This window comes from Silurus meridionalis, chromosome 17 (assembly GCF_014805685.1).
Source record: "Silurus meridionalis isolate SWU-2019-XX chromosome 17, ASM1480568v1, whole genome shotgun sequence".
NCBI classification, from domain to species: Eukaryota; Metazoa; Chordata; class Actinopteri; order Siluriformes; family Siluridae; genus Silurus; species Silurus meridionalis.
The window spans coordinates 18,044,511-18,072,298 of record NC_060900.1 but is presented as its reverse complement, the minus strand read 5'-3'; the positions used below and the strand labels follow the sequence as shown (position 1 = coordinate 18,072,298).

The window sequence follows — 27,788 nt, the reverse complement described above, 5'->3', positions numbered from 1 at the left end:
CTGAGTATCATATACATTTAAACCTATAGAGAGATTTTGATGTCATAGTATATCAAGACTGTGCAGAAATATTTAATATCTCATTTGCCAAACATTTCAATTATTCAAAAGTGTCACTGTGTTGGCATACACCTATCATACACAATCTCCTTAAGAAAATAGCACCGTATGCATTTCACACACTGGAATTCTATTAAAAGGATCATAATGATCTCATTTCATGTATTGCTCTGACTGTGTAGATGGCATTTTGTTAGCCTGACCCACAGTACCTACTGCCTTCCAGTGTGCAGCGTGCATGGGTTCACATCGCTTAGAAAAGCTTAAAATCAATGCTGAATTTGAAACAGACCCGCTTCAAAAAAGATTCTGAAAGCGTTGGGTCTCTGATGTAATTCAGTGACTCAAAATCTCAAAATGTGTCACTTCCTGTAGAGACCTGCAAATATGATGGGAGATAAGTCCTTGAGAGATAAGTGCCAGTGTAAATCTAATAAAACTATACTATGAGAGTTATTTGTTTCCTAATAGAAAGTTTGGTCTTCTAAGATGACAAAGCCACAATCCACAGGACATTAAGGGATCACCAAATGATTGAATGGGGAAGAAATTGACCTTTACCAGATCTCAACCCAACTGTACACATATGGGGTTGATTTTAAGGCAGGATAAGTGACATCACTCTCACCACCATCACTAAAACACTAGTTGAGGGAATAAATTCTAAAAATCAATGCTTATTTCTCTAGGATGGTTCCAGAGGATCTATGCCAGGGTGCACTCAAGTTGTTCTGGCAGCTGGTTATCGTTACAAGCGTGACAATTGTGTTTCCATTTAAACAATTATCTCCCTATTTCAATACATTTAAATAATGACAAGAAAATATAAAGAAATCTGACTCAGATCATTTATACAGTGCTTTACCTTTAACGATGAACAAGCCAAAATTAACTCAGCAGTGTGTCCTGCTATTTCTTCTGTAGTGCTAGACATGTGCATCTGGACTGACATCATGCTGGACCCAGTGGAGTAGGGTGTGACATTAGCGGTCAAAAATGAATACCTCAATCTTCATACAGTTCTTTGTTTTTTTTTTTTTAAATAACTGCATTCCTCAATTCCTCCAGCAAAAAGCAGGCTTTTTAATTAGCCACCTTTTTGTATTCTATCAGCTTGAGCCTTCTGAGGTTCATTGATTTACAAGGCTAAAGTTCACCTAAGTGGTGAACTCAGGACTACGCACAATTAACTCTGCTAACAGAAGCAAATTCCTTCCCAACAGCTCCAAAAAAAACCTCTGCAGCAGAAAACCCTGAACATTTAAAGTTTCATTCTTGGGTAAATCCATGCTTAATAAGAAGTGCATGTCACTTTGCTTCATAGTAATATGATCTGGACATAAGCTTTATCTAAGGGAGGTAACTGTGAAAGCATTAAGTTGGTCCTCACCTCCCGTTCTTCCTCCTGCTCTTTCCTGATTTGTTCTTGACGTACTTGTTCTGCCTCTTCTCGCTCTTGTGCTTCTCTCTGTAAAAAGGTAGAATTGACTGATTCATATACCATTATATAACCACGTTGAGATGAAATAAGCTTCACAACAGCGTTCACAAACCTTTTTACGATCAGCCTCTAATGACAAGCGATATGCTTCGTCCTGCTCTCGCTTCACCAGTTCTCTTGCTTCGCGCTCATCCTATGAGAAGAAAATAGGCCTGTTATTTCAACAAATTCGTAATTGTTTATGTCAACACATCATAAACTAAACCATTCCTGATAGTGGAACACATCCAAGCCATAAATTATAATCGAAGTACAAGACAGGCTTTAATGGGATCCTTTGATGTAGGAAGCAGCATTGTGTGGTTTTATTGCTCACAATAGAGCAACATCTGAGTGACAAACTGAAAAACTGAGGAAGACTGAAAGAGTATCATATGGGTTCCACAACATACACTAGAGGGCCCTTTTATTCTATTGTGTGCGTGTGTCTATTGGAAAGATTCCTGTTTGTAAGGGGCCACCCAGCTGTGCGTTAGTCTGCTGAGTTGTAAAGAAGTGGAAACTCTACTGTTGCCTTCGTGCGGTCAAGCCCCTGCCATTGTTTCTAAACTCATGAAAAGCTGGCAGATTGGTTCTTCAGGCCCGACCTTGTGGTGATATGTGAAAGAGTGTGGCTATAGAGAATTGAGGAGGAGGGTGGGAGCATGCTGGGTGATCAAAGGCCAATACATCCTGAATTTTTTTTGAGCCAGGCGACCATGGCAAATGTGAGCTAATTTGGAAGGGCAGGGAATCATGTCATGAACTAGATATGACATGCTTATGGAGAATTTTTAAAGCCAGAAAAATGAAATAATCAGCAATTCAACAGAAACAAGTAAGAATCATCACCTTTTAATTACATGACAAACCTATGATGAAAAGCTAGTGGAAAATTCCCAAATCAAATGCTACACTGACAAGTGACATGGGTATGTGCCATTGTATTTCACAATAAGCTATTGTAGTCGGTGTAATAACAATTTTATTGTGAAGTACTGTCTAATTTGTGCGTTTAAGTCATTCTGCTCCAGGTCTTACCATGAACACGTCAGACAAGCTACCTGTTCACGCCTCTGTCTCTTAATTACCAAGTTGTCATCCTTCAACTTTCACTCACACAGCTAGAACACAGTTGGTGAACTTTGTCTTGACTGTCATGATTACTGTCATGTTTCAATATTGCTTGATGTTAAGGTTTCACTTTAGGTTGGGAACCTTTTAGTGAAAAAATCTTAGTTTAATGCTGAAGGATATCTCTTTAAAACAAGAGTATAGACATGGCATGGCTCGGTCATATTCACACAGACATTTTAAGAAAGCTGTGATTTTGGCAGGATGCGGTCTGGTTATGTTAGCTGGACAAATTTGCAAAAGACTACTTATGTCGCTACTGACTAGAACTCTACAGCTGAGCACCTGTTACTCAAACACGCATAAAAATAGCTTGTCTCAGTAAATATATTTCCCATTTCCAAATATGTGTTTATCCATTTTTGACAACGTTTATTGCACATACTGGTAAAAGCTGCACCACAACTCTACTAACACAAAGAGCTCTAAGCCCTAAGCAAAACTATCGGTTCACACCCAGTGCACTTTTACAGTTTAACTGCCAGCTGATGCTGGACTGAATGTGGCAGCTATATCATGTGCTGAAGGACTCTTGCGGTAATTACATCTGCTCCATTACCTAGATAACACTCCGGCATCATCTCTATCACTTCACATTCCCTTCCCAGCCAACTGAAGCCATTAATTACACCCAGAGAGAATATGCAGAGCCTGGGCAAGTGGAGCTGGGTGTTTCCATCACAAACCATCCATGTATCAATGTGTGTCAAAATCAAACTGCACTCTGAGGAAAGTTAGCCTGACAGCAGGGTAGCCAATGGGAGCTTTCAATAGCGTTGGTGCTAATGGCTTTAATGTTAATGAATAACACAAACAAATAGCTGAGTTGTGCTGACATTAAATTTATATATATATATATATATATATATATATATATATATATATATATATATATATATATATATATATATATATATATAAATAATTATATTAAATCATAATTACATAGTCAATCCCAGTGTATGATTAGACATTTAGTTGCCTTCGGCCACTTTCTATTTCATATTATAATGACAAGGTATTAATACAACAAATTTTATGAAAATGTTCTCAGTTTAAAGTCAGCTGTAATCAATCATTTTGTAATTTTTTTGTAATATGTTCTTGTACCATAAAATTTTCAGTTGTACATAATTATCCACAAAGCAAACACGGCTTCTGCTACTCTATATATGTATTGACTGTCTGAGAACTCATTCACTGTTGAGGTGTTTAAGACAGAAAGATGTCATCACAAATCAAGTCAGCCAAACAGCCAGAGGGCATGACGAACCCACGCTTGTTATGTGAATATTTCTCTGTAAACCACAGACAGCTCCAGTCAGCCACATGGTATGTAGACTGAATGAAAACACCTGTGCGCTTGTGGGTGGAAGCATTTAAATGAACAAGAAGTTTTCAACCCACGCTCCCTGGTTCCAACTGCTGGATAATATGGTTAGTGGTGACTTATTTTCTTAGCGATACTGTCAAAGATGCATCTCCAACGACAACAAATTGTGGTTTTGAAAGTTCAATTCTAGTATTTAGCATGACATGCAGAGAGAAGGGTCAGTTTCTTTTTGTAGTACTCCTCTGCAACAGACACAAAAGGGAAAAGCGGTTCTTTAAAAGCCCTTAACACAATTTTTTAAATGGACATCCCACATATGCCCTTCTTATCTTTTTGTGCAAGTTTGTTTGCACAGTGCCTATTGATTTAAAACAAGCGTTGACCATATGCTGCAAATGCATATAGAAATGACATCCTGTTCACTTTGTTATCACTACAGACCTCCACATGATACCAAAGTAGCTAATGCATTGTGCTTCCTAATACTCAGATGAAAAACACACATAAACAAATATTCAGGGCTTTTATACTTTCCCTCTGTATGACTGGGACAATTCAAATTCTTCAAAAAGGTTGCTCTTTGTTCCGACTTGCCTATAAAGCTGTTTTCTACTATACACTTGAATGCAAGCGCAGAACAAATACAACTATCTGCCTTTTGTCCCTCAGTTACATTAACTTAATTTATACAGTATATTTAGATCATTAGGAACACTCGTATTCAATCATTAGTCGGATACTTCTGAAAGGGTATGATAGCTGCTGTGTCTCTCTCTCACCTCATCTCGAATATCCTCCTGCTGCTGGGCTGTGAAGATCTCCATTGCGCCCATCAGTCTCATCATCAGGTCGTCCACTGTAGTGTTCCCTATAAAAAAAGAGAGTGGGCAAAAACACGTAGCACCACCCTTACTGAAATGACTAAATAGTGCTTTATCACAGGATAGCTACAGCACATTTTTTCAACCGTTTCCTATCACGTCTAAGTCTACTTCAACTTTTAAATGGAATTAAAAGTCTACATAATGAGACGTAACACAGTTCACTGAACAGAACTAACTCAAAAAGAATTCTACTGAAGATTCCTATGCTGTACTATTAACGCAAAATTCTAACACTTGATTCTAAACCTGATCATAACTCAAAAGTTCTAGCAAGGAACATAATGTACAAATATATGCATGTATTTTTTCAGACACTAAATAAAATGTATAATCAATTTAATTAATTTATTTATTTATTCTAGTACTACTGTCTTGCTGAAAGAATCAAGTATCAGGATATCTTCTATCATATCGCCAGCTTCTAATCCAAATTTTTATTTGGTAATATAAAAATATCATGGTATTATATTGCTTTCATAGAAAAGCAATAAAACACTACTTAGCAACCCTGTTTTAAATCATATGGAAAAATATGGAAAAGTGATTTGACTTGCTTGCATGAGAAACCTTTTTGCATTACCCACAGTGCGCAGTTACCTTGAATAACGTTTAAAACTTCATTTGATGTCCTTTTGCCCATGACTATCAGTAGCAGGGGGAACTGGTCGATTTTGTATGTCCTAATGGTCTGTGCAACAACGCTTCCAAAATGCCGCGTGCACATAGTGAGTAGTCTGGAAGGGAACGTGAGATAAGAACAGAGATGCGCATACTTCAGAGTCAATCTTGGTTTGGAATAAAGACAAGCAGCTGTAAAGAAATAGCATCGCAGAAAAACCACATATCTCGAGAAGAGAGCTCATTGTATTAAATAAAACAATTCTGGCTTGTCTCTTGAGTGACATCTCTCTCGCTCTAAATATACCACCGAGCCAAATTAGTATTCCGCTCCTGCCTTGTTGAATTTGATAGGCCAAGGAGGATTTCTTATTCCATTACAAAGACAGAACTTTAAATTAACATTTCACTGAAGGAAAAGGGTAGCGTGCAGGCTCGCAGAGCTCACAGTAAATGTCATAATATTAATGAATTGCTATAGACTGAATGCAAATATAGATTAGATTCTCTCTTCTTCCTTTATTAAGTGCAGCCTTAATAACAAGCTGATAAAATAGACTGATGGAACAGAGAAGTGCAAGGGGTCATGGAAAAAGACAGAACAAGCAAAGAGTACTTTATTATGGGAATGAATGGAACATCGGACGAAATTATTCAGCATTGCACTGAATGGGTATTTCGAAAATGCAAGAAAAAAGCCAGATAAAGTGTCAATAGTAGTGTAAAGCAATTGTTAAAAAGCATCTGTTACACAATTTTCTTTGAGATCATTCCTGTGAGCTAGTGTCTTCCTGTATACATTGTATATATTAGACACAGTTTGTCTCAGAATGGTTTTCACATACCTGAAAAAAAAAAACAAGCCATCAAACAAATACACTTGCAATATCTTCATGCATGCCAGCCACTGTAGACATTTCATTTTCATGACAGCGGAAGAAATATGTGAGAACTTGTGCGTTTTAAATGTCTCATCACGCATGACTTAGTGATGGAAATGACATCTTCCCCCTCTTTCTCATATTCTCATTTCCCAGGTACATATTTGTCTGACAACTGTGCCATGAACACTTTTCTGTACTGTTGCATGACAGAGTAGGGCCAATTACACTACAAAAAAACCTATACTACTAATGGATTAAATCAACTGTTCAAAAATATATACATGATACAAATATAAAAACAACTTAGCAATATATTATAACAAGCATTTTGTCTCAGGAGTGTTAATTACACAGGCATATACTCAGCAGATTTATGCATAATTAATCTGTGTTAGAAGAGACAGGTAAAGAAGCACAGCAGCTGTTCTTACAAAGATGAAACGCTGAGCCTCAGACTATTTCTTGTGCACACACACACACACACACACACACACACACACACACACACACACACACACACACACACAAACACAATCGCCAGCAACTCAGAACGCTGCCAATCATCGCTCAGTTAGACTCAACTCAGGAGCGTGAGAATGTGCAAGTGTGTGTCTTAAGACATGACTTTGTGTGTGTGTGTGCACACAAAAACACACAGTCGTGTGTGAGTGTGTGTCACCGTTCCCTTCATGAATAGGCCCAGATGTTGTCCGCCTTTAATCTGAGGTAGAAAGGCTCAGCTGGGGCAAAAAGCACTAGGGGAGAACGGGAGGAATGAAGGTAGGGGCCCTGCTAAAGGAGCTCCTGCAGGAGAAGGGTCACTCGCTGCCTTTCGGAGACAACCTGCTCCAGGAGGAGGCCTTTGGGGTGAAGCCTAGTGGAAAGAAAAAGCTTGGGCCTGCCCCGCAGCAAAGCCTGCTGGGGCCAATCAAGACTCCATCTGCTGCCTGACCAGGCCCTCCCTCCCTTTACCTCTCTCACCTTCCTTTTCCTTCGTCATAGGAGGGTAAAATTCCAAAATTAAAATGCAAATCCCAGTTAAAAAGTAGAACTGCCAGTAGCAAGCATTTAGGCACTGAACCTACAATTTCAAGAGGTCACAGTTTAAGACAAAAGATATAAAAAATTTTGTAGGTGCCAACTCATTAGACTCACAGAGAATTAAACAGATCGCCTCTGCTTTTCCAATTAGCTACAATTAATTTTTATGTAAAGAGAGATATTTAAAAAGAAGAAAATGCTTCATCATCAGAACTATAACCAGGGGTGACAAGTTGGAAGAATGTGCAAGTGCATATAGTGTATGTAGATATACAAGTACGTATTTGCTCTCTACGTATTTTTTCTACTGTAAACTGTATAATCCTGACACTTCTCAGTTTAAAAAATGTACACAAATTCGCATAACATTCGTAGTGATTATACGCTGTTACAAAATGGAGTATACCATAAAAAAAATACACTTAATCAACAACCATACTATAATTACAATTTCAAATGTTTGGTGGTGAAAAAACAATAATAATTCGTGGTACCCAAAAGTGTCACCCTCCTCCACTTTTGCCACAATGAAGAGTTTCACAGCGGTGCACTGAATAAAACCTTGGAGTATAAGTGACCCTTTACTGCGGCAGATTAGTGCAGATTGCCCTGTCAGGGCCTCGAAGAGTAAACACAACTGCTTTTGTCAAAGAGCCGAATAAGAAGCGAGAGGCGCGAGAGGATGATGGGAGGGTAACATCTCTCGTTAAGAGATCATCCGTTTTAGGTGGGAAAATGCTTCCGATCTGTATTTTGGAACGGGTCATCACCTCTGAGGAAGAATGAGGGTGCATGTGTTACCTGGCTTTGTTAGCTTCTTTAGTGACATCCCAGGCCCATGTGATGAAATTCTGGCTCAGATATGACACTATGGACTCTGCACACATCATTTGGGAGCAGAAGACATTGCTGAGAACACTTTCATCATTGTGGAGGTAGATGGCCAACAGCTTTCTCTGAGGAACAGAAAAACAGAACAATAAAAATCTCTCATTTATAACAGTCAAGGTGAAGGACTTTCATTTCACTAAGACCCTGTAGAGAGTCTCAACGGGCGTATGAAGACATTGCTTTCGCTAAGCCCGGCTCAGCGTTCCTCTTATTGTTGGAAGGGTTTTAAACAGCATCGTTGTGAACATGCTGCACTAGCATCCGTATGCAGACAGATAACCCCCAGCACCCACTGAGGCCAAGCAAAGAGTCAAGCTAATACCCAAACCAAATCAAATCAACACGAGGTAAATAAAACTTTCTTCAAAGGTGCCGGCGACAAAACAAAAAGCGAACAAATCACTTTATTTGTTTTGCATCAAATGCCAGTGCCCTTCCTCTGCGGCGCAGGTTAGCTGAGAGTGCTGCACATAATATTGACGGACACTGGAATCCGCACATGTTTACACCATCATGCGACAGACTGAACAACTAATTAAAAAACAAACACCGTCTCAAACATGAAAGGTTTCCCGGGACGATGCAGGGGAATAAAAACCGCCAAATTACAAAACACTGGATGGTTTTCTCTCGCTGACCCCCTGACGTTTTCTCTCAGTCACCGCTGAGGGATTTCCGAGTAGCACGGTGTGGAAAGCAGGTCTAGCCGAGACACGAGGGAGTGTGAAAGGAGAGGAGAAAGTTGGGGTATACAGTGGTATATATGGAGAGAGGGCTAGAGAGTGCTGCTGTGTTTGCACAGCGATTAGTGCTTCAGAATAAGCAGCATGGCTCCTAGTGGGAGAGAACTCGGGCCTCTTTCACTTCTTCAATTCATCACCCTGAAAAGATTAAACACTCATGCTGGGCAGACAAGCAAATGCAGTCTGGACAGAGAGAAAGTTTTTACACACACACACACACACACACACACACACACACACACACACAAAAAAAAAAAAGAAATCGCACACACACACACACACACACACACACACACACACACACACACACACACACACACACAGCCACTTCTTTCCTACTTGCTGCCTCCAACGTTTTCCTCCAAACCAAAAAGAAGTAGGTTCAGAGTGTGAGAGAATTTGTTCGCCTCGAGCTGTGAAGATGTTTTGACCTATTGAGGCTTCTAAGATTTCCTGAGCGGAGTGAGAAAAGGTATTCTCCTTAATAACAGTCTTTAGCTAGCTCCCCACATTTCACACCCCATTATTAGGACCGGCCCCTCCTCACCACTTTCATCACATTGTTGTGCCCAAGTCTCCGAGCTCATCTTTTGTAGGGCTTTTCTTAACCTGCAGAAATCAGGGCTCTGTGAAAATTACTAGGTCTGTGCAAGGCAAGAAAGTGACCCAAAAGCTCTCAGCCAAACCCTGACTTCCTCACACCTGCTCAAGACGGCGCAGGTAGAGGGGCTGTACAAGAGAAAGGAGGGAAGAGGGAAAGAAAAAAGGGTGGAGAGAAAAAAGAGGAAGTAAACCGATCTGCCTTGTGAGCGGCCGAGCACTAGTTTTCACACACAGCTGCCATCCGATAGTGTTCACTTCCCAAGGCCCCTTGAATAGCGGGCATCCTGAAAGTGCCAGTGGCAGTTAGGCTGCTTCAAGGATTTAAACCTAAAACAAAAACTCACTGCCAGGAGACTTTGCACCTCGAACACAGCTTATTATTATCTGCAACATGAGAGTGAATTCCCCCGTAACGGCACTAAGGCCAACTGAGCCAGCTAATTTGCAGAAGGGAAAAAAAAAGAAAGAAAAAAAAAAACAGTAAGTGTTTACATGCGAAGACATTGAAATGTACACTAAATAGCACTAAAGATCCTTTTAAAAACCTGCTTTATTGTCATTTTACCACAAGGCTTTAGTGTCCGTCTTGGAAGCCATCCAAATGTAAAGTATACATTTTCCCTTTCACTAGAAATAATGAAGGGAAAATATACACTAAAGACTCACTTTTACACACCTGCACAGATACACAAATCTGTGTTTTCTTTAACAGGTATCTCACCGAGCTGAGGACATTTTGAATTAGTCAGCACAGTGCAACGAGAGAAAGACCACGATGGGGGGCAGAAAAGCAAGCAGAAAAGCAAACAGTGGAAATTGAGGAGTTCATATTACTGCCATCTCATGACCTCAAACCAGCAAGTACACACGCTCTGATCGATCACGTTAACAGATGCTATTTGGAGCAGTGCAGGTAAAAACAAACAGCGGCCATCTAAAATCTAAGCATAGAGCTTTGGTCACTAGAGATGCAGATATATCAAAAACCTCAAGCATCACAGGGGGAAGACGCCTACCATGAGTTCAATTCTTATTAACGCAGCTGTCGAACGAAGAATGAAATACCCGTCCGGAGGAATTTCTTTTTCCGTCATCTGCCCTTATGGCTCTGTGAATGCAGATTCGTGTCTCGTGTATAACTGCGCCACTGAAGGAGCAATGAATTTTGATGCGTGTCTTTGTGTAAGCGAGAGTGGGGTTACTATGATTAGCTGGACGTTAAAGGGATTTGGGATGAAGCCTGCCTGCTGATGGGTGGCCTGATAGGAGAGCCTTACTGCTGATCCCCAGGGCTGAACTCAAGGGCCCTCAGCATTTTCATTAAGGGCGGATTGGGAGCATCTCTGCCTCTTCAGAAACACTTCATCAAATGTAGTGTTTTACTTAGTGATTAGCTTCACCAGCCTTTGAGAGCATGACAAGGACACCCACACGCACAATATATCCGTTTAATGAGCAATCGTAGGAGGACACGGTCTTTTATCGGGGGGGCTGGGGTAAAAGTTATTACTTGTTGTCGAGGGAAAGCATAAGGCTTGAGAGGAATGAGAGAGAAGAAATTTAAAGAGGGAAGATTGACAGGCAAGGAGAGAACAAAAAGAATAGGGATAGATGGTGAAACGGAAAATGATATAAAGGGTCAGAACACTGTTTTTTTCCCCGTCTGGTTTATTTTCATTGACACTGTGTACAGTTTCCTCAGAGAAGGCAGCGGCCATATTGAGGGCACTGCAGGAGTTCAGCTGGGTAGCAGGCAAAGCGCCAGTCTAGCCTCCCCCTTGTGCTCCGAAACCCCCCTAACATCTTGCTGCTTCCTCCCTGTCTAATAAAACTGTAATCCACACAAGCTGTCAGTTGATACAAGCCTCCTTTTGAGACCGCGGCCAGAGAAGCAGCACTGAGCCGCTATAAATAAAGCTTCATCTGTTCAAAAGGGAAACAGGCAAGTTTTAATGGGGAATTATCGCTGCGAGAGGGACTCGCTGTCAATCAAACCATCAGCAATGTTTATACACCTTAAAAGGTTAGGGAACTCCATATGTGTGAGGTGTAGGGATTTGAAAAGATTTGAGATTTTTTACTAAAGTTTGAGAAACACAGCATGCAAGTCAGTCTCTTTTTTATTTATTTTACAAACTCCTATCTTTGCTTGACAGGTTTGCCTCATGCCACATCATTAGCACTCAAAAATACTAGATTATTTATTTTTTATCTAAATGTTGTTATAGGAAAAAGTGAGATGAAGCTTCGAAATGAAAACTGTTCTGTTATACAGTAGAAGAGAAGATTTTTGCTGAAATCAGAAACACAACCACTCTGCTGCTCATGATTACTTTGGGGAAAATATATTCTTATATTAGAATATAGAATATTTTGAAAAATATTCTATATATTATTCATTTAGCTCATTTAAAACACCAATTCACTTCCAAACTAATTATGCAAAATTTAACAGACTGAATGCTCCCACTTACACAATTTCCTCAATTACATACGGAAGCTATCAGGATCTACTCACATCTCTGGCTTTGCCATAAAAGGCCTCTTGAGATGATGCCTCCAAGGAACCAATGAAGAAGACTGGATGGCATTCTCCATATCTAACACAGACACACACAGGTGAGACCCATGAGCTTTTAATCTAAAAAAAGGTTAATGAATGTAACATTCAACAATAACGAGATAAACACTGCCTTGTAAAATGTGTCAGATTCATGAAGTTATTAATTTAATGTTTTTTTTCACAAGTTATTTGTACACATTAATAATTTTAAAGACACAAAAAGACTCCAGTAATGTTCCTGCTCTTTAGCAGTGGTGGACAAAGTACACAAACCATATACTTGTGTTAAAGTAGAGATAAACTCAGTAAAATATTACTCCAGTAAAAGTAAAATTGCTCCCTTTCGACTTTCACTTGAGTAAAATTGCAAAAGAATTTGCCATTAAATGTTTTAAGTATCCAAAGTACAATTTTTTTTTAATAATGGCTAAAATGTATCCTTGCTCAATGTAAAAAGACTCTAATGTTACTCATAGCACATCAATCTATTAACAAAATGATATTAACACTAATTGATGTCATTATCAATTATCATGAGCCCAAAATGTTCTTTTCATCTACTTAAAAAAAAATTGCTCAAATAAGGACACAAGTGTTGTGGCAAGTTAAAGTCTGGAGTTTCTTCAATCATTTATTACGCTCAAAATGTTCTGCTTGCTGTTGAACTGACACTGAACTGTATGTTCATGCTATGCAAATACATAAAAAGGAACAACTGATTTTGCAAAATGTAGTAGAGTAAAAGTACGATATTGGATTTTAAAATGTAGTGAAGTTAAAGGAAAAATCTCCACAAATGAAAATACTCCATTAAAGAACAGATACGTGAAAAAGCTACTTATAAGTATAGTGATAAATTACATTTACTTTGTTACTGTCCACCACTGCTCTTTAGACAACAAACCGCTATATATTTATTCAATAACAATAATAATAATAATAATCTAAAGTTACTGACTACATACTTAAATTCCTATATATAATATCCAATATAATTGAATTATATGATCATATACTGTATAACTGGATATAATTCAAATGTACACCACATTTAATTTACTTAATTTCACTAAATATTAAAACAATAAAAAATAGTTTTGTTTTTTTTCCTCCTTCAGTCTAACTCAAATTTGCCTGTTTTTGTTATCTTTACATACTTACATAGGACATCCAATTAAATTGCATTACAAAACATATTTTAATGGATTACACATTACAAATTAAAGATGATTAAACATCAACATCAAATTACCCTTTTTTTGCTCTGCATTAATATAGCATCGCATATTCATATTATTAGACATACATACCATATATCTAATAATGCAATATTTGCATTACAACATTCGATCAAACATTTAATGATTCACATTTTAGTATATAACAAATTAATTTAATCTAAATTATATATATATAAAATGCAAGTATGTATGCCGACCTCTCTTGCAGACTTACCTTGATGAGAACTCGGAGGTAAAGTGCAGTAAAGCATCGCCCTCGTTTTCACTGTTCTCTGGCACTGAGAAGAGAAAAAAAAATACGCCGTATTTCTAAATACAGCAAGCTACCAGCACTGATGTTAATCAAAGAGAAGAACTGGAAGATATAATTTACTCATTGGAGACTTTCGACAACTCGAGCTTCCCATGCCGAAGATTTCAGACTCATCTACTCCAAATTCAGGAGCGTCCTCAAAGTCGTCTCCTTCACTGTCGCTGACCATATGGACATCTGTGCACTGCTACAAAACAGTTATCTGTTAACTTAAATCTGCATCAATTTGCATTCAAAGTATATATATATATATATATATATATATATATATATATATATATATATATATATATATATATATATATATATTTTTTTTTTTTTTTTGCTGATTTATCATATATGCTCTCAAATATTTTTAACCTTTTAAAAAAAAAAGACAAGCTATATTTGTATTCCATTGACATTCAAAGGCCACGGGGGAAAAAACTCCACAAGCTTTTGAAACTCTTGTGAATTGTAGTGTGAACACTGTGCAACTCAGCAGTGGATACATCATGTGCCCACTTCATAAACGCACTTTTTTCCCCACTGTCAGATTGCGAGTCAGTCTTGGTGCACCCTATACTAAAACAGGCTCAAATAATTGTGGTAGGCCCCCTGTTAATGACTAATTTAGATGGTCTGATAACTGCTTTTTTACCAATGCACACATCCGGTAATGAACACAGTGTGATGAAAGTGTAAGAAATACATGTGGTACATGTGGTAGGGGCAATATGTGTGTTTTCCTGAAGGAATATTCTGGAATGAGTAGAAATTTCTAAAAATAAAACTAAACACATAAAATTTCAGTTACTTCAGAAAGAACTAACTGGAATCAATAATATCTGCTGCTAAGTTTTTACACAGAGTATGGTGTAACACCAAAATCAGATATTGCAACTACAACATAATGAATTCCACTTTATTCATGAGAAAAATTCTACTGGGTCTTTATCTCAAATCTTTTCTCTAAGTTAAATTTCTGCTCCAGCATAATATTAAATATAATATAATATATATATATAAATATTATAAAAGACAACCGAGAACTCACAGGAATTATTTATTTACCTCAAAAACATCTGAGGCCATAAATAACCTGACCTACGAGACCAATGCTTTCAAGTAAAAAATTAAATCCTAATGTGAAACTAATCCTAACTTAAATTAATGCAAAATATATAGAAAGCAAAACTTATGCAGTCATGAATTTACAAGCATAATAATCATTAAGTCTCTATTTTCTATGCTCTACCTTATAAATAAATGTAAAGGCATTATGGTGGCTGTTGCTTTTTTGCAAACTAATGTGGCTCTATGCAAGTCCATTTTTCCCCTTTTATTATACATACACTTAGTTGCCATTTTTTGGGACTTCTCTAAAATCCTACCACAGATTAAACACAACTAAATAGACATTATCCCCTGCACAGCAGTGACACTGACATGGTAGTGGGTGTTGCAGTGGTAGGACTGTATCAGGTGCAGCAAGGTAAACACCTCATTATCACTGTTGGGCTGCCAGTCCATTGATTAAAAATAACTAGCCAGGTTGTTCTATGGTCAGAAACCAACCACTGAAAAAGGGATATGACATAATCAAAACAAATACCTCAGTAAAAGCCTTGTAAAATGGCAAAAGAAAATTGCTGCAATTCGTGCCATCACCACACACATCATTGTGTCATTACAATGATATTGTCGTGTTATTGCTGTGCTGAGAATGGTCCACCACCTTGTCAGGAGTGATGGCGGAGGGTAGAGAAAAACCCAAGAAGCTAAGTCATGATTGGAACTCTCAAAAAAGTAACAAGCTGAAAAACAAAAATGCTTCTATGCCAAAAGAGTATTGGGTTTAACATGGCCAACACTCCTGATGCTATTAAAAACCTGTACCGTGAACTGAGTAAAATAATTCACCTGAAAGATTCAGTTTTTTTGTGTTGTCATGCCGGTTTCACCGGATTATTGCAGGATTGCAATAATTGTGAAACTTTGCTTTTTTTTTTGCTTTACCAAGTGTGACTAAAATCACCAAGTGCTCTAATAATTCTGGTGACATCTAGATAGTATATTTTGCACCTGATCAAATTACCAGATATAACGTAAAACTCCCTAAAATAAAATCTGTCAACTAGAGGTATATATAAAAAAAAAAAACCTAAATTAAATTTAAAAAAAAAACAAAAAAAAAAAAATTAAATCACAGACATGTTGCTGAATGAGTGTCTATGCATCACACCTCCTCAGTTGGTTCCATAGTAGTGGCTGGTGAGGATCTCCTGCACACACTTAGCTGATGACATGGGTAGCTGATCCCAGAAGAGGCCAACGTCATCTACACAATAAACACATCACAGTCATTAGCTACACAGCAACACCAAGACGCACACACAAGCAATCAAAGCCCAAGCACATGCTTTGGGCTTAGAGACGGAAAACACTGGGGGTAACTAATCAATGTGTTAGATGACAAGGAGCTGACAACAGGTGGCCAGGGTCATGTAACCAAAATCCATACCCTTTAACTGAATGTTACTTAAGAACTTATTTATGGGCTTGGTTTTGATTTGATTGTTTGTATTAGAAACTTTATCATTGTTCTAAGCGGAGGTGAACAGGAGTTATATCTCGGTTGATTTACAGAGCAATATTTCTATCAGCTGGTCTGCCTGCAGCTAAAAGATGGAGGGGTGGGGTGGAAGTCTGGTTGTCTCATTAACTCCCCATCTGCAGTGGAAATGTCAGCAGGCCTGCGCACTACAGGGACTCATTAAGACCTGTCTGCCCCTCGCACCTCCCTGACACTGCGAAACAGAACGCTTCAATCTCTTAGTTCACATCAGCTTTATTAACACTTACCTGCCATTATGGTTTATCGGCTTTGGCGACACTCACCTGCTCGTTTTCAAAACTCTTGCTTAAACAGCGTGTCTGTGTATCGTAACTACAGAGCAAGCCCAATTAACTATATTGATTTGGGCTGTCATCTAAGAGCCTACCTGTACAGAAGAAAGTCCCTCACCCAGTATAAAGGAGTAAAAACTCTCCCAATTCATGCTTGTGGGCTTAACTAGTTAAAAGCTAACTGAGAAGCTGGCTGATTCCCATAGGGAGAGGTTGGATCCAATGGTGCAAATGAGAAAAGAAGGGATGGACAGCAGACAGCATGGGGTCGTAATCAGTCCTTTTGTAAAGTGCTTCAGCTAACATGGGCCAGCTGGGTACTGCAGATTCAGGAGGTAATTACAGCAGCAGCAAATTAATTGCTGGGTTTGAACTGAAAATACATTAAATCTACACTGTGATTTACTTCTTTTATGACCAAAATAGTATCCAACACCCTCTACAAATATTCTGCAGAGAATTATACTGCTGTTGTACTTCAAATAACAATTTTATCACCAAACAGATTCTGAGTGGGTAAAGCACATTTTAGCACAGGGGAAGCTGACTTATCTCCCCAAACAAATAAGATTTGTTTTTTCAGTATTTAATTTTTTTATCATCAGCTGAATCATGTTCAGGATCAGTTGGCTCAGGACCAGGATTGCATCCCTGGAAGATACACTAAGCAGTAATTCCGCTTGAGTAAAACAGTTGCAGAAGTATGTTGCTGTGGCCATTATTAAATTGAACAGAACTTTGCAGCACTCTAAATGGATGACTGCTTGATAATTACTCTCCTCCCTAAGCAATCAAAACACAAGAACACTGGTTTGGGCTTCTCAATAGCAGGCTTCCCCTCCTACCTTCATAAGAGTTTAAATCAAGTTTCATCACTTCACCACACAAAAGAGATTGAGAGAAAGGGCAAAAGGAGTTGGGTATATTGGAGACAGAACATATGAAGTAGCGCCCCATTCCATACTTAGTAGGCCTTTGCTGGCTAGTTGTGTGCTCAGAAGCCGCAGGCTACAGAGAGAGGTCACCCATCCACCCCTTTTCCTGAACCCCCGCTCCAGCAGGACACAATGAACTCTCCTCCCTTTGGATTCTCCTAATTACCACTTGCATCAAAAGCTCATGCACGGGGACGTATGCAGAAGAAGATTTCTTTCCCTCTCTCCAAACAAACCTAACAAACCTTGCAAACTACCTAATTCTTTACTTTTTTTTTTTACTATTTCATTCTTCTCTTTGAGTCTCTCTATCAGGCAGTAAAGATGAGATAATTGCTGTGGACAGCTGCACTTGTCTGATCTTGAGCCCTACCAACACTTACCTCTGTGTTCTTTCAAAAGAAGGCCACAACAGACTGTAGACAAGCAAAAAAAGAAAGGAAAAAAAAAGAGATAGAGAGAGAGAGAGATGGGCTATGGAGGAATAGAAAAAAAAAGAAAGAAAAGTAGACACCCCACCCCAAACACCTGTTGGAGCCTTTCAGGTTGCCAGTTGTGGAAATGGCCATCTTTGAGTTGGCTTTGGACTAGTCAATTTATATTAAGCCCTGCGTCATGACTGGGAGCTTTACCACATCTAAACCCCTAATCAGTCCAACAGAAGCCAATAACCACTGCCTATTAGGCAACCAGAACTTTAATATGGACTAAAAGAAAAGCAGGTGTGGGAGATCAGTAAACTCCAGCTTAAAGCTTGGCCTCAGACACCACAACATGCAAAAGGACATGTAAAGCCTGTTTAAAGTCACATGGCACAAGCATAAAAAAAAAAAAGTCCAAAGCGGCTGGTATGGTGGCGAGAACATGTATGAGGAAGTGTCTATCACCCTGCAGACAGCAATTTCAACTCAGGGCTCTGGGCAGCTTAGTGCTGAGCCCTGTCACTAAGGCAACCAACAGGCCCAATAAGCCTCCTACTCGACTCCACAAGGTGAAGATCCCATAAGAGAAGAGAGGCACATAACCCCTCTGAGAGCAGCCGCAGTAATACATTAGCAAACACCATGAAACACTGGATAAATGTCAGCAATTATGGTGGAAAGTACTCTAATAAGGATGTACCAGAGACTGTCAATCATTCCCTCAGGTGTTTCATAAAGCTGTCGGTCAGAAGTGATCATCAGTGAAGACACTCAGAAAAGACATAAACCTGGATCACAAACTTTGACTTGAAATGAAAGATCATAAAAAAGTGCTCATCAAGCAGTTTCAAAATCGCATTGACAATATTTAGTCTTAAACAGCGACAATCAATACGACTCAATGTTCAATAAAACTGGATCGAAAGTAAACACATGATATACTATGTTTTTCTCCGTTCAAACAGAGCTGCAGAAACGAGTTATATTTCTACATGAACATACAGCACAGCTGAACCAGATGCCACAAGTAACAGGTTGGGTTCAGCCAACAAAAATGGTTGCAGTATTATTTTCTTATGCATCTTCTTATATTCAAAAGAATTAATGTTTAATAGCAATAACATTTCAACTAGATTCCTGAAAGAATAAATGACCCCTATCTAACCCTAACCCTAACCCGTGTGTAATGGATGTTTTTCATCTTTAAAATCTATTCTTCAAGCTATTTTTTTTTAACCAACAGCAGCTCAAAATGAATAATGTAATCAAATAAACAGACCAAATGTGTTCAATCAAGCTTTCTTCTGGCAAGTAAATATTTGTGGAGGAGATAAACAGATACTAAATGGTGTGAGTGCAGATTTCTGTTTCTTCCAGAAAAATTTCATTTACTTAATTTTAACTATGTTAAGCTGGATACAAAAGAATAATAAAACAATAAAAAAAAACTAGGCTTATCAAGCAATTATAATCAAATAAAGAAATAATTCGATGAGGGAAAACGCAGACTCAAAGTGACTATAAATTCAATTATCGCTCCAATTTATCGAGAATGAAATAAAGAATAACGCAAGAAGTCGAGAAAACAATGAAAGCAGGCAGCCATTGATTCATACTTCTAGTAAATGTAATTCTAAGCCATAGCTGTGCTGTGTATTGGTATTAATCCTGGGAGATGAAACTGGGTTAATGAGATATGCACAGAAACATCCTGCCTGCCACACAGGAGCTTTTCATTTTAATACATGGCCAGTTATTCCAATATGAGCCTTGGCCAATATTAAGGGTCAATGTTTTTAATATCTTCTCCTAGTCAACGTGGTGCAGGGTGATCCAGAGATGTGGCCAAGCACGAGTCTGCCACACATAACCACTTACCAAACAGAGCCGGTATTAACGGTTTAATGTGGCCTAAAGTGTATTCATGAGTGGCAGGCCTCTTCACTCAAGCCAAGCTTGTGGCTTTAGGCCTTGACTGAGCGCACTTCAGCCCCTGAAGTGGTCAGGTTGAAGTGGGCCGCTTCTGTGGTAAGAGGGTGTATATTAAATGACCTCATTTCTGCTGTGCTTTTTGCTACTAGATGACCACTTCACACACACTTTAGCACACGTTAGCTATTTCATTTTTTCGCATGTATTGTTATCCAAAAGAAAGAACATGTAAAAATAACAAACCGTTCATTCATTATTGACATTCGAATGCAAACAAAGCAGAATTTAGAATGAAACCTCAATAGCTACACTCAGTAGGGTGTGTTTGGTTACACTACAATGTTTCAGGGGGGAAAAAACTGTGCATTTTCTTTGAAACTGTTCATGTAATAAGTTTTACTATGTGCATACAAACTTGTAATTCTTTTACTGTTACATATTAAGCAAGTTCTCTGAACATGCATAACACCGAATGATAGGGAAAATGTTCCCATGGTGTTTTATAGCTGATTGTTCTGCACCGCTTTCTCTGAATTTAGTGTTAAGACGTCTTGTGATCAGTGGGATTGTGTGAAATTGAAAGGCAAGGAGCAGTACCCAGGGTGGGAAAGGTCAGTGACACTCTACTACATGAGCTTAAATGTCCACAAGCAGAGAACAACTAGAGAGGGAGAAGATCTGTGACATCTTAATTAGTCTCTGAGTGGAAGATGCTTAAAGCAAAATATATATAAAAATCCAGACAAAGTTAAATTCTTATTTATACTTCTTTCATTAGTAAGTAAATAAAATTGATATGAACAATGTATTAGAGACTAGTTATACTCACATAGTTGATCAGTATTAATCACAGGATAAGAAAAAAAAAAGAATTACCGAGTCGTCTATGGCTGAAGCAGGCCAGCCATCCCACTGCTGATGTCGTACTGGGATGTTCGTCAAATCAGAGATGTTCCTCTTAACCTAAAAACAGTGAGCACAAACAATTCAGGTGAAAAACAGCCAATATATTTAGCCTCATATATTGTCTACATTTTTGGGCAAATTACTGCATAAACAGCAAAAAATAGTTTGCACCTCAGAGGGTGGAATGGTTTGAAAAATGTAAGGATTTGAAATTCCATGAGACCGGCATTCCATGGATATCTGACTAAATATCTGACCCTAACAACCCAATCTAAAATGGACAGTATTGCTCTTTGGAATGCATTTGCACTTAATAACATTGCGTGCTTTTAAACAGTTCGAGTCTGCTCTCGTCCCAAATGCCACTGTTGGTTTAAAACCCAATGCCATTCTGATGAGCAGCAGCGAAGGTGATCAAAGCATGTGCTGCTTAGATCTGGACTACAGCAGATTTGACTGCATTCCCCAAGAGAACCCGCTGCAGAAGCAGTGCAAACTTGCCATTGTGCTAGAAATCCCATGTTGCACATGGCCAAATCCCAATGCAGACACAAAGTAGACATGGAACCTTAGACAAGACACATACTTGTGTCAATGCAGGCAGAAAACTATTAACACATCAGAACTGGAAAAACAAAGTATATGGACTGCAATCTGGGGTGCGTCTGCCTGAAAACTCCTTTAAAGCATTGCAGCAATCTCAGTGGTTCAAGTAAAATAAATATACTTCTCCACTGCGAAACAAATGTGAACTGCTTTTTTTAATGCTCATTTATAAAAAAAAAAAAAAATGTTTTTCAAAGGAATGAGTCATGAGTGCTTTGGTCAGGTACATACTCGAGAAGTTCTAAAATTGAGTTCAGCATCCCAAGTTAATGTCTGGCCTACTACAGACACTTAAACAACCAGCAGCCCACACACTGGGCTGTGAGCAATGCTTTATGAAGTGAGCAGAGGTCAGCCAGGTTGGCCAGTGTTATTACAGAGTGTAATATCTGTGTTTGACCAGAGGGCTACAGGGATTTGGCTGCCCAGGCCTGACCAGCAGGCAGCAGTGAACACCCGCGCTCGGCTGTAATGAAGCGTTTGGGGTCAGAGGGCATCTTAGCCCAGGAGAAAGAAGAAACTAATGCTAAAGCAGAGGTCCTAGTTGAGAGGAGTTTAGCCGTTCAGGAACACGAATTCTCTATGGGGCGCTGCCATTTTACCGCTCACTTCCCTAGACCTCTCGTTATGAACACTAGCCCACTGTCAATATTGCCTCTACTCCCTCTGGCACAGGCTGTCCTATCACGATAAAGATCCAAATAGAAGCTGTTTATTAGTATTTGATTTAGGGTTTTAACATGGATGCAGGTGTATCAGATTGCAAAAACACTGGGGGGAAAAAAAATCTAATTTGGCTCATGCCTGCAAAAGATCTGATGGCATATTGACCAATTTTTTTTTCTTTTTCAAAGGCTGTGTGAATTTAAATGAAATTGATAGTGAAAGGCATTTACCCATTGCTGATTGTATATTCACAAACAGCAATGTCATTCACTATTCATAAGCAAGGAAATCAACCTTCGATATAAAACATACATTACAAAACTAAATTGGAAAATCTTTCCAATCAGTTTTCTCTATGTATGTATGTATGTATGTATGTATACAAGAAAAGATAAACAAAAAAAAAATTAATAAAAATCAACGATATTTAGATACCACTGATTCTAAATTAAAGAGATATCTGGATGAGATATTCTGAGCAGCTGGCATTTGTATCATGTCCTAAAGCAGTTTTTTGCAGGCGACAATGAGGTCTGATTAAAGCATAACAGAAAACAAGCAGACCTATTAAATTCTAGTTGCACTGACATTTAATTTTAAATGTCAAAATAGACTCTTCAGCAACAGGGGGGGGAACGGTTGATATTATCTCATAAATACTGTGTGAGCTCCTAGATAAAGGTATATGAGCTGCCATCAAGAAATTGCCTCCTCACTCTGCATGCAACACCAGGGATTGCATTGTGCATAGTGTGTGTAGTGCCATTTGTAAAAATCCAGAAATTTCTTTTCCACATAGCAGATCATTTAAAAAAAAAGTATACTGTGTATTCAAACAGGAAATTGGGAAACCACCTTTTCAAATGTGTATAAATGTGTAAGAGTTGTGTATGAAAATGCACACATTTTATTTGCCAAAGCCTCGTCTTTTACTGCCCCCTAACTGACAGAAGCAAAAATACACTATATCATGTATATATCTTAAATGAAGATTATTAGTTTCTTTGCTTTTCAGTGGATGAGGTGTGTGTGTGTGTGTGTGTGTGTGTGTAATAGAAATAAAGATATATATATATATATATATATATATATATATATATATATATATATATATATATATATATATATATATAAATATCTATATACTAAATATAAATATATATAAATATAAATAAATATATAAATATAAATAAATAAATATATATATATATATATATATATATATATATATATATATATATATATATATATATATATATATATATATTCAACAATATTGCACATTTTCCTATTTGCACACACACACACACACACACACACACACACACACACACACACACACACACACACACACACACAAATGATCCAGTCTCTCTAAATGCCAAGTACTGGTAATCCTTGGCTGGAGAGAAATCAAAGAGAAGAAAAGGTTGCCGTTAAACAGTCACAAGCTCTTCACCACCAGATGCCTTTTATTCACACTCTTTTACTCTCCATCTTTCTTTTCTTCCTCTCGGCTTGTCTCTCCAGCTGCGGGAGGGAAAAAAAACAGCAGTGACGGAGAAATCCCTGGGACAGCTCGTCTGGTCACGGACTGTGAAGCCCGATCGGCCGGCCCTATTCTCGCCACCACTTTTCTGGCAAACATTTGCTCTGAGGCTTAGCTCGGGCCGGCACTTAGGGTTTGGGAATGCCAATCAGAGGGGCCCAGGGACGAATGGAGGCAGGGAAAGGATGCGTTCCCTGGGAGCCACAAGGCAAAGCAAGAGCCTCTGGCAAAGACAAACAACAGGACACTCTGAGACTCTCTCTACTGCTATTGATATGCACAAGTAGAAAAGCATAGGCTGGTCTTCAGGAGAAAAAAAAAAAACAAAAAACAAAAGCCCAACAGAGAGCGAAAAGATGGCTCACGGGAACCTCCATATGTAGCTGTGTGCTACTGAATAGGCATGAGGGCAAAGCTAGGATTCAGGGAGCTCTGTGTTGCTGTTTTGTTGCTTTTTCACACAGGTCTTTATGGACAGTGACTGTAAAAAAAAAAAAACAACCCTTACTCTCAATAGTAACTTTTAAATATCAACAAAATGTTTAACATTATCACATCCTGCTAAATCTTTCTTTCTTACTCCTCTTTTCCCAGACTTTGTGTTATTCTATTTTTATAAAACTTCTAAAACTTTACTCATTAAAATCAAGAACGGAACATTATGTTCCATAAATCCAGGCAACCAGGTTTATAAAAAAAAAAAAAAAAAATCATCACAAGGCTTTATACACTTTCCTAATGTCGACACCATTCATGGTTGTAGTTACATGTCAAAAGGCATCACTATAACAAGTACGCTCTGTATATATGAGATCTCTCCCACCCCTACACTCCCCAATCCTTATCCTTCTTTCATGGGGTTTCAAGTAGGAAAGCCTGAAGACTACAGAACTGACGATTACTGCATGAGGTTGAAGCAGCCCATTTGATTCTGCTTTGTCCAGCAAGGCCTGGTCCTCCTTTCCCGGCAGGCTTCCCTCCCCAGTTGTTGTAATCCCAGCAGCAACACTTAAGGTTCACAGTGGGTGCTCATCAAAACCATCTGCTGGGGGAAGGGGAGCGCTCGCCGCTCACACTTTAATCTCTTCAATTAGCACCATTACAAACCTGTCAAGTAGTCTGATTACTGTAATGGTGACCAGCACCATCAAGGCGATCAAGAGATGCTATGCGTTTTTGTTTTAATCTGATAACAGAACGCGCAAACACAGCAAGTAAGGGCAAGAGATGATTGTTGAATTTGTCTTGACTCATAGTATCATCAGAGGTGTTTGGCGCAATTAACTTCATACGAATAAGAAGTCGTTTATTAAATTCATGAAAATATAATATTAAGCAAGACAATATAGACTGATTTAGGTGACGAGGTCTACATCAATTTTAATGAAAGAAATGATCGAATTTAATTTAAAAAAGTTGCTTTGAAATGTTGTTTTTCAAAATCACATTGGTCATCCAGCATGTTATAGTTAATTATTTTTTGCCAATCCGACAGAAATACAAACCCCAAATCTGTCTCGAATGAAGTTTACGAAAAGAAATGAACATCACAAATGTGTGTTTCTTTCTGGCCGCAGTGTGTAGGCCCAACGCGACTCCCCTTGCACAGGAGGGGGCTAAAACAGGCCGGTCGATCTGTGGGGAGCTTGTTACACTTGACGTAGAGCATGCTACCTGCTGAGAATAATTAATGGAGGCACCGGCTAAGCGCGGCATGCAGGTTACTGGGGCAGGCTGGGGAGAATGCGAGGGAGCCGAGGGTGGGGTTGTGTATTTGGAATGGAGGCAGTTGGGTTTTGTGTTCCTCACACACCAACTTGAAATACTTCAAGCTGCAGTCTGTTAAATGAAGACTATGAAAGACTGTTGTCCATACAGATCCAATGTGAGAGGGAAGGGAGTTGATTAGGCATTGGGAATGGGGGGTTTTGTGGTGCGAATCCACCTCCTTCTCTAAGTAGCCGCTCTGGCAATAGCAGCCACAGTGATGAGTGAAAGGCAAACACAGAACTGGAGTGCTCCGACATATTGATGAATATTTCATCTGCTTCCAAATCCACTGTTTAATTTCACAGAGAAATTAAGCATCTCGGTTGCAGCCCTACTCCACAAACACATTCCCCCCCAAATGTCTCTCCTATAGGCCAATTTGTCCTGTGATCAAACAGCTTTGGACTATTTAGGCAGATCGTAGATATGTGGACAGACTGGAGGGAAAAATCTGACCAGGAGAGAATCTGCTCAGTCTTATCCACATGGCAGGCAGACATACTGTTCAGAAATGCCAAACCAAACTAGAATCATGTAGTGAATGTAAGCGTTTTATTACATGGGAAGTCCAATTTAAAATGTGAAAGAAGTTGTGCATTACTGTCATTTGATACTCGTTTGTCTGTGTGCAAATATATTATAATAAAGACATATTATATATTCATTCCACCATTATTCCTCAAAATCCAGTGTGATCTACAAATCAGTGTGTTGTGTGTGTGGTTCTCTCACCTCCTGGATGGTTCTGCTGCCAGGGAAATTGAGGTTGTACTCCCTCTGTGCTTCCCGGTGGCTGACGATCAGCAGGTAGTTCTGATTTAACGACTCCTGCTGGACACTGCACAGCAGAGGGGAACAACAAGGGGGGAAAAAAAAAACAGTGAAAGTGAGATTGAGTCAAGCAGAGGGACGAGTCAGGGCTCGCATACTTTTTCTCCCTGCCGTGAGGAGAGCTTACTTCTGTCTCTCAAGAGCCTGTGTGCTCAGACACGCCCTAGGTACCTTGCAGCTCTCGCCACCTCTACCACGGATACCTGCGGCCTGTCAGCCCCAGCTCAGCAGGGAGGTAAAGAGCTAGGGGGAAATGTCTGCCAACACACCTCCATCACCAGGGCCATCTGGAGGACCGCTCAATTATATTGATCTGTGTTAAGAGGCCTAAACACCTCAAAAAGAGCCAGAGGGCCAGAAAGTGAGTCATAGATTCATGAGGGACAGCTCGCTGGCTTCGAAAGAGGTGACAGGAAAGCTCTTGGTTAATCACGAGCGTTGGAGGTCAAGTAGCATTTGGAGCAAACGGCCTGCTTGTGCGCATGAATATGAATCAACATCTTAGAGACGTGGTGGCCAGCTAATCACGGTTCAAACGCAAGCCGCAAGCAAGAGGAGAGTCGGGAATTAATGTGTGGCACACATTAATTATGCAACCGCTGTCTTAATCTGAGGAGCTTTGGACACGCTTATGTTAACAGAGGCTCACATTTACTGTAATGACAGCATATTTACATTGACTAAAACTGTGGAATCAATATGTAAATGTAATGTTTGTTGTAGCTAGCAGGGAAGATTGGAAATTGGCACAATCGGAGGAAGAAATGCATATGCGATGATGCACAGGCTGTGGAGTAAAAACAAGGCCAGAGCCTTTACAGACAAAGATGAAAAACTAAAGTAATACCTAGATGGGAAGGGGGAGGGGAAGGGAGAGAGAGAGAGAGAGAGAGAGATAGAGAGATAGATAGAGATAGAGATAGATAGAGATAGAGATAGAGATAGAGTACCAGCATTTAGTAGAAATTAGGAAAAATAAAAAATATTGAATTATTTTGTTATACGCAGTTCAATTATTTGTATGCAAACCTATGTACATATAAATGTATAGGATATGTATATATACAGTACAGACCAAAAGTTTGGACACACCGTCTCATTCAAAGAGTTTTCTTTATTTTCATGACTATGAAAATTGTAGAGTCATCAAAACTATGAATTAACACGTGGAATTATATACATAACAAAAAAGTGTGAAACAACTGAAAATATGTCATATTGTAGGTTCTTCAAAGTAGCCACCTTTTGCTTAGATTACTGTTTTGCACACTCTTGGCATTCTCTAGATGCCTACTTTGAAGAACCTACAATATGACATATTTTCAGTTGTTTCACAATTTTTTGTTATGTATATAATTCCACATGTGTTAATTCATAGTTTTGATGCCTTCAGTGTGACTCTACAATTTTCATAGTCATGAAAATAAAGAAAATGAGCAGGTGTGTCCAAACTTTTGGTCTGTACTGTATATCCTTTTTATGTGCAAAACATAG

General features: G+C 38.9%; 1 protein-coding gene across 2 annotated transcripts in view; it reads right to left on the bottom strand.

Annotated features, from left to right (window-relative positions):
• faf1 (Fas (TNFRSF6) associated factor 1) overlaps window positions 1–27,788 on the bottom strand; it is a 68,237-nt gene that overhangs the window by 9,366 nt on the left and 31,083 nt on the right. The window contains exons 7-17 of one of the 2 annotated variants that reach the window (XM_046871187.1): window positions 26,196–26,301; window positions 20,843–20,929; window positions 16,013–16,108; window positions 13,849–13,975; window positions 13,690–13,753; window positions 12,190–12,271; window positions 8,236–8,390; window positions 5,489–5,625; window positions 4,787–4,875; window positions 1,614–1,694; window positions 1,451–1,528 (exon numbers count right to left, since the gene is read on the bottom strand). In XM_046871187.1, coding sequence (XP_046727143.1) covers window positions 1,451–1,528; window positions 1,614–1,694; window positions 4,787–4,875; window positions 5,489–5,625; window positions 8,236–8,390; window positions 12,190–12,271; window positions 13,690–13,753; window positions 13,849–13,975; window positions 16,013–16,108; window positions 20,843–20,929; window positions 26,196–26,301 — 1,102 coding nt within the window. The remainder of the gene's footprint in view (window positions 1–1,450; window positions 1,529–1,613; window positions 1,695–4,786; window positions 4,876–5,488; window positions 5,626–8,235; window positions 8,391–12,189; window positions 12,272–13,689; window positions 13,754–13,848; window positions 13,976–16,012; window positions 16,109–20,842; window positions 20,930–26,195; window positions 26,302–27,788) is intronic. The other variant, XM_046871188.1, reaches the window with a different exon arrangement.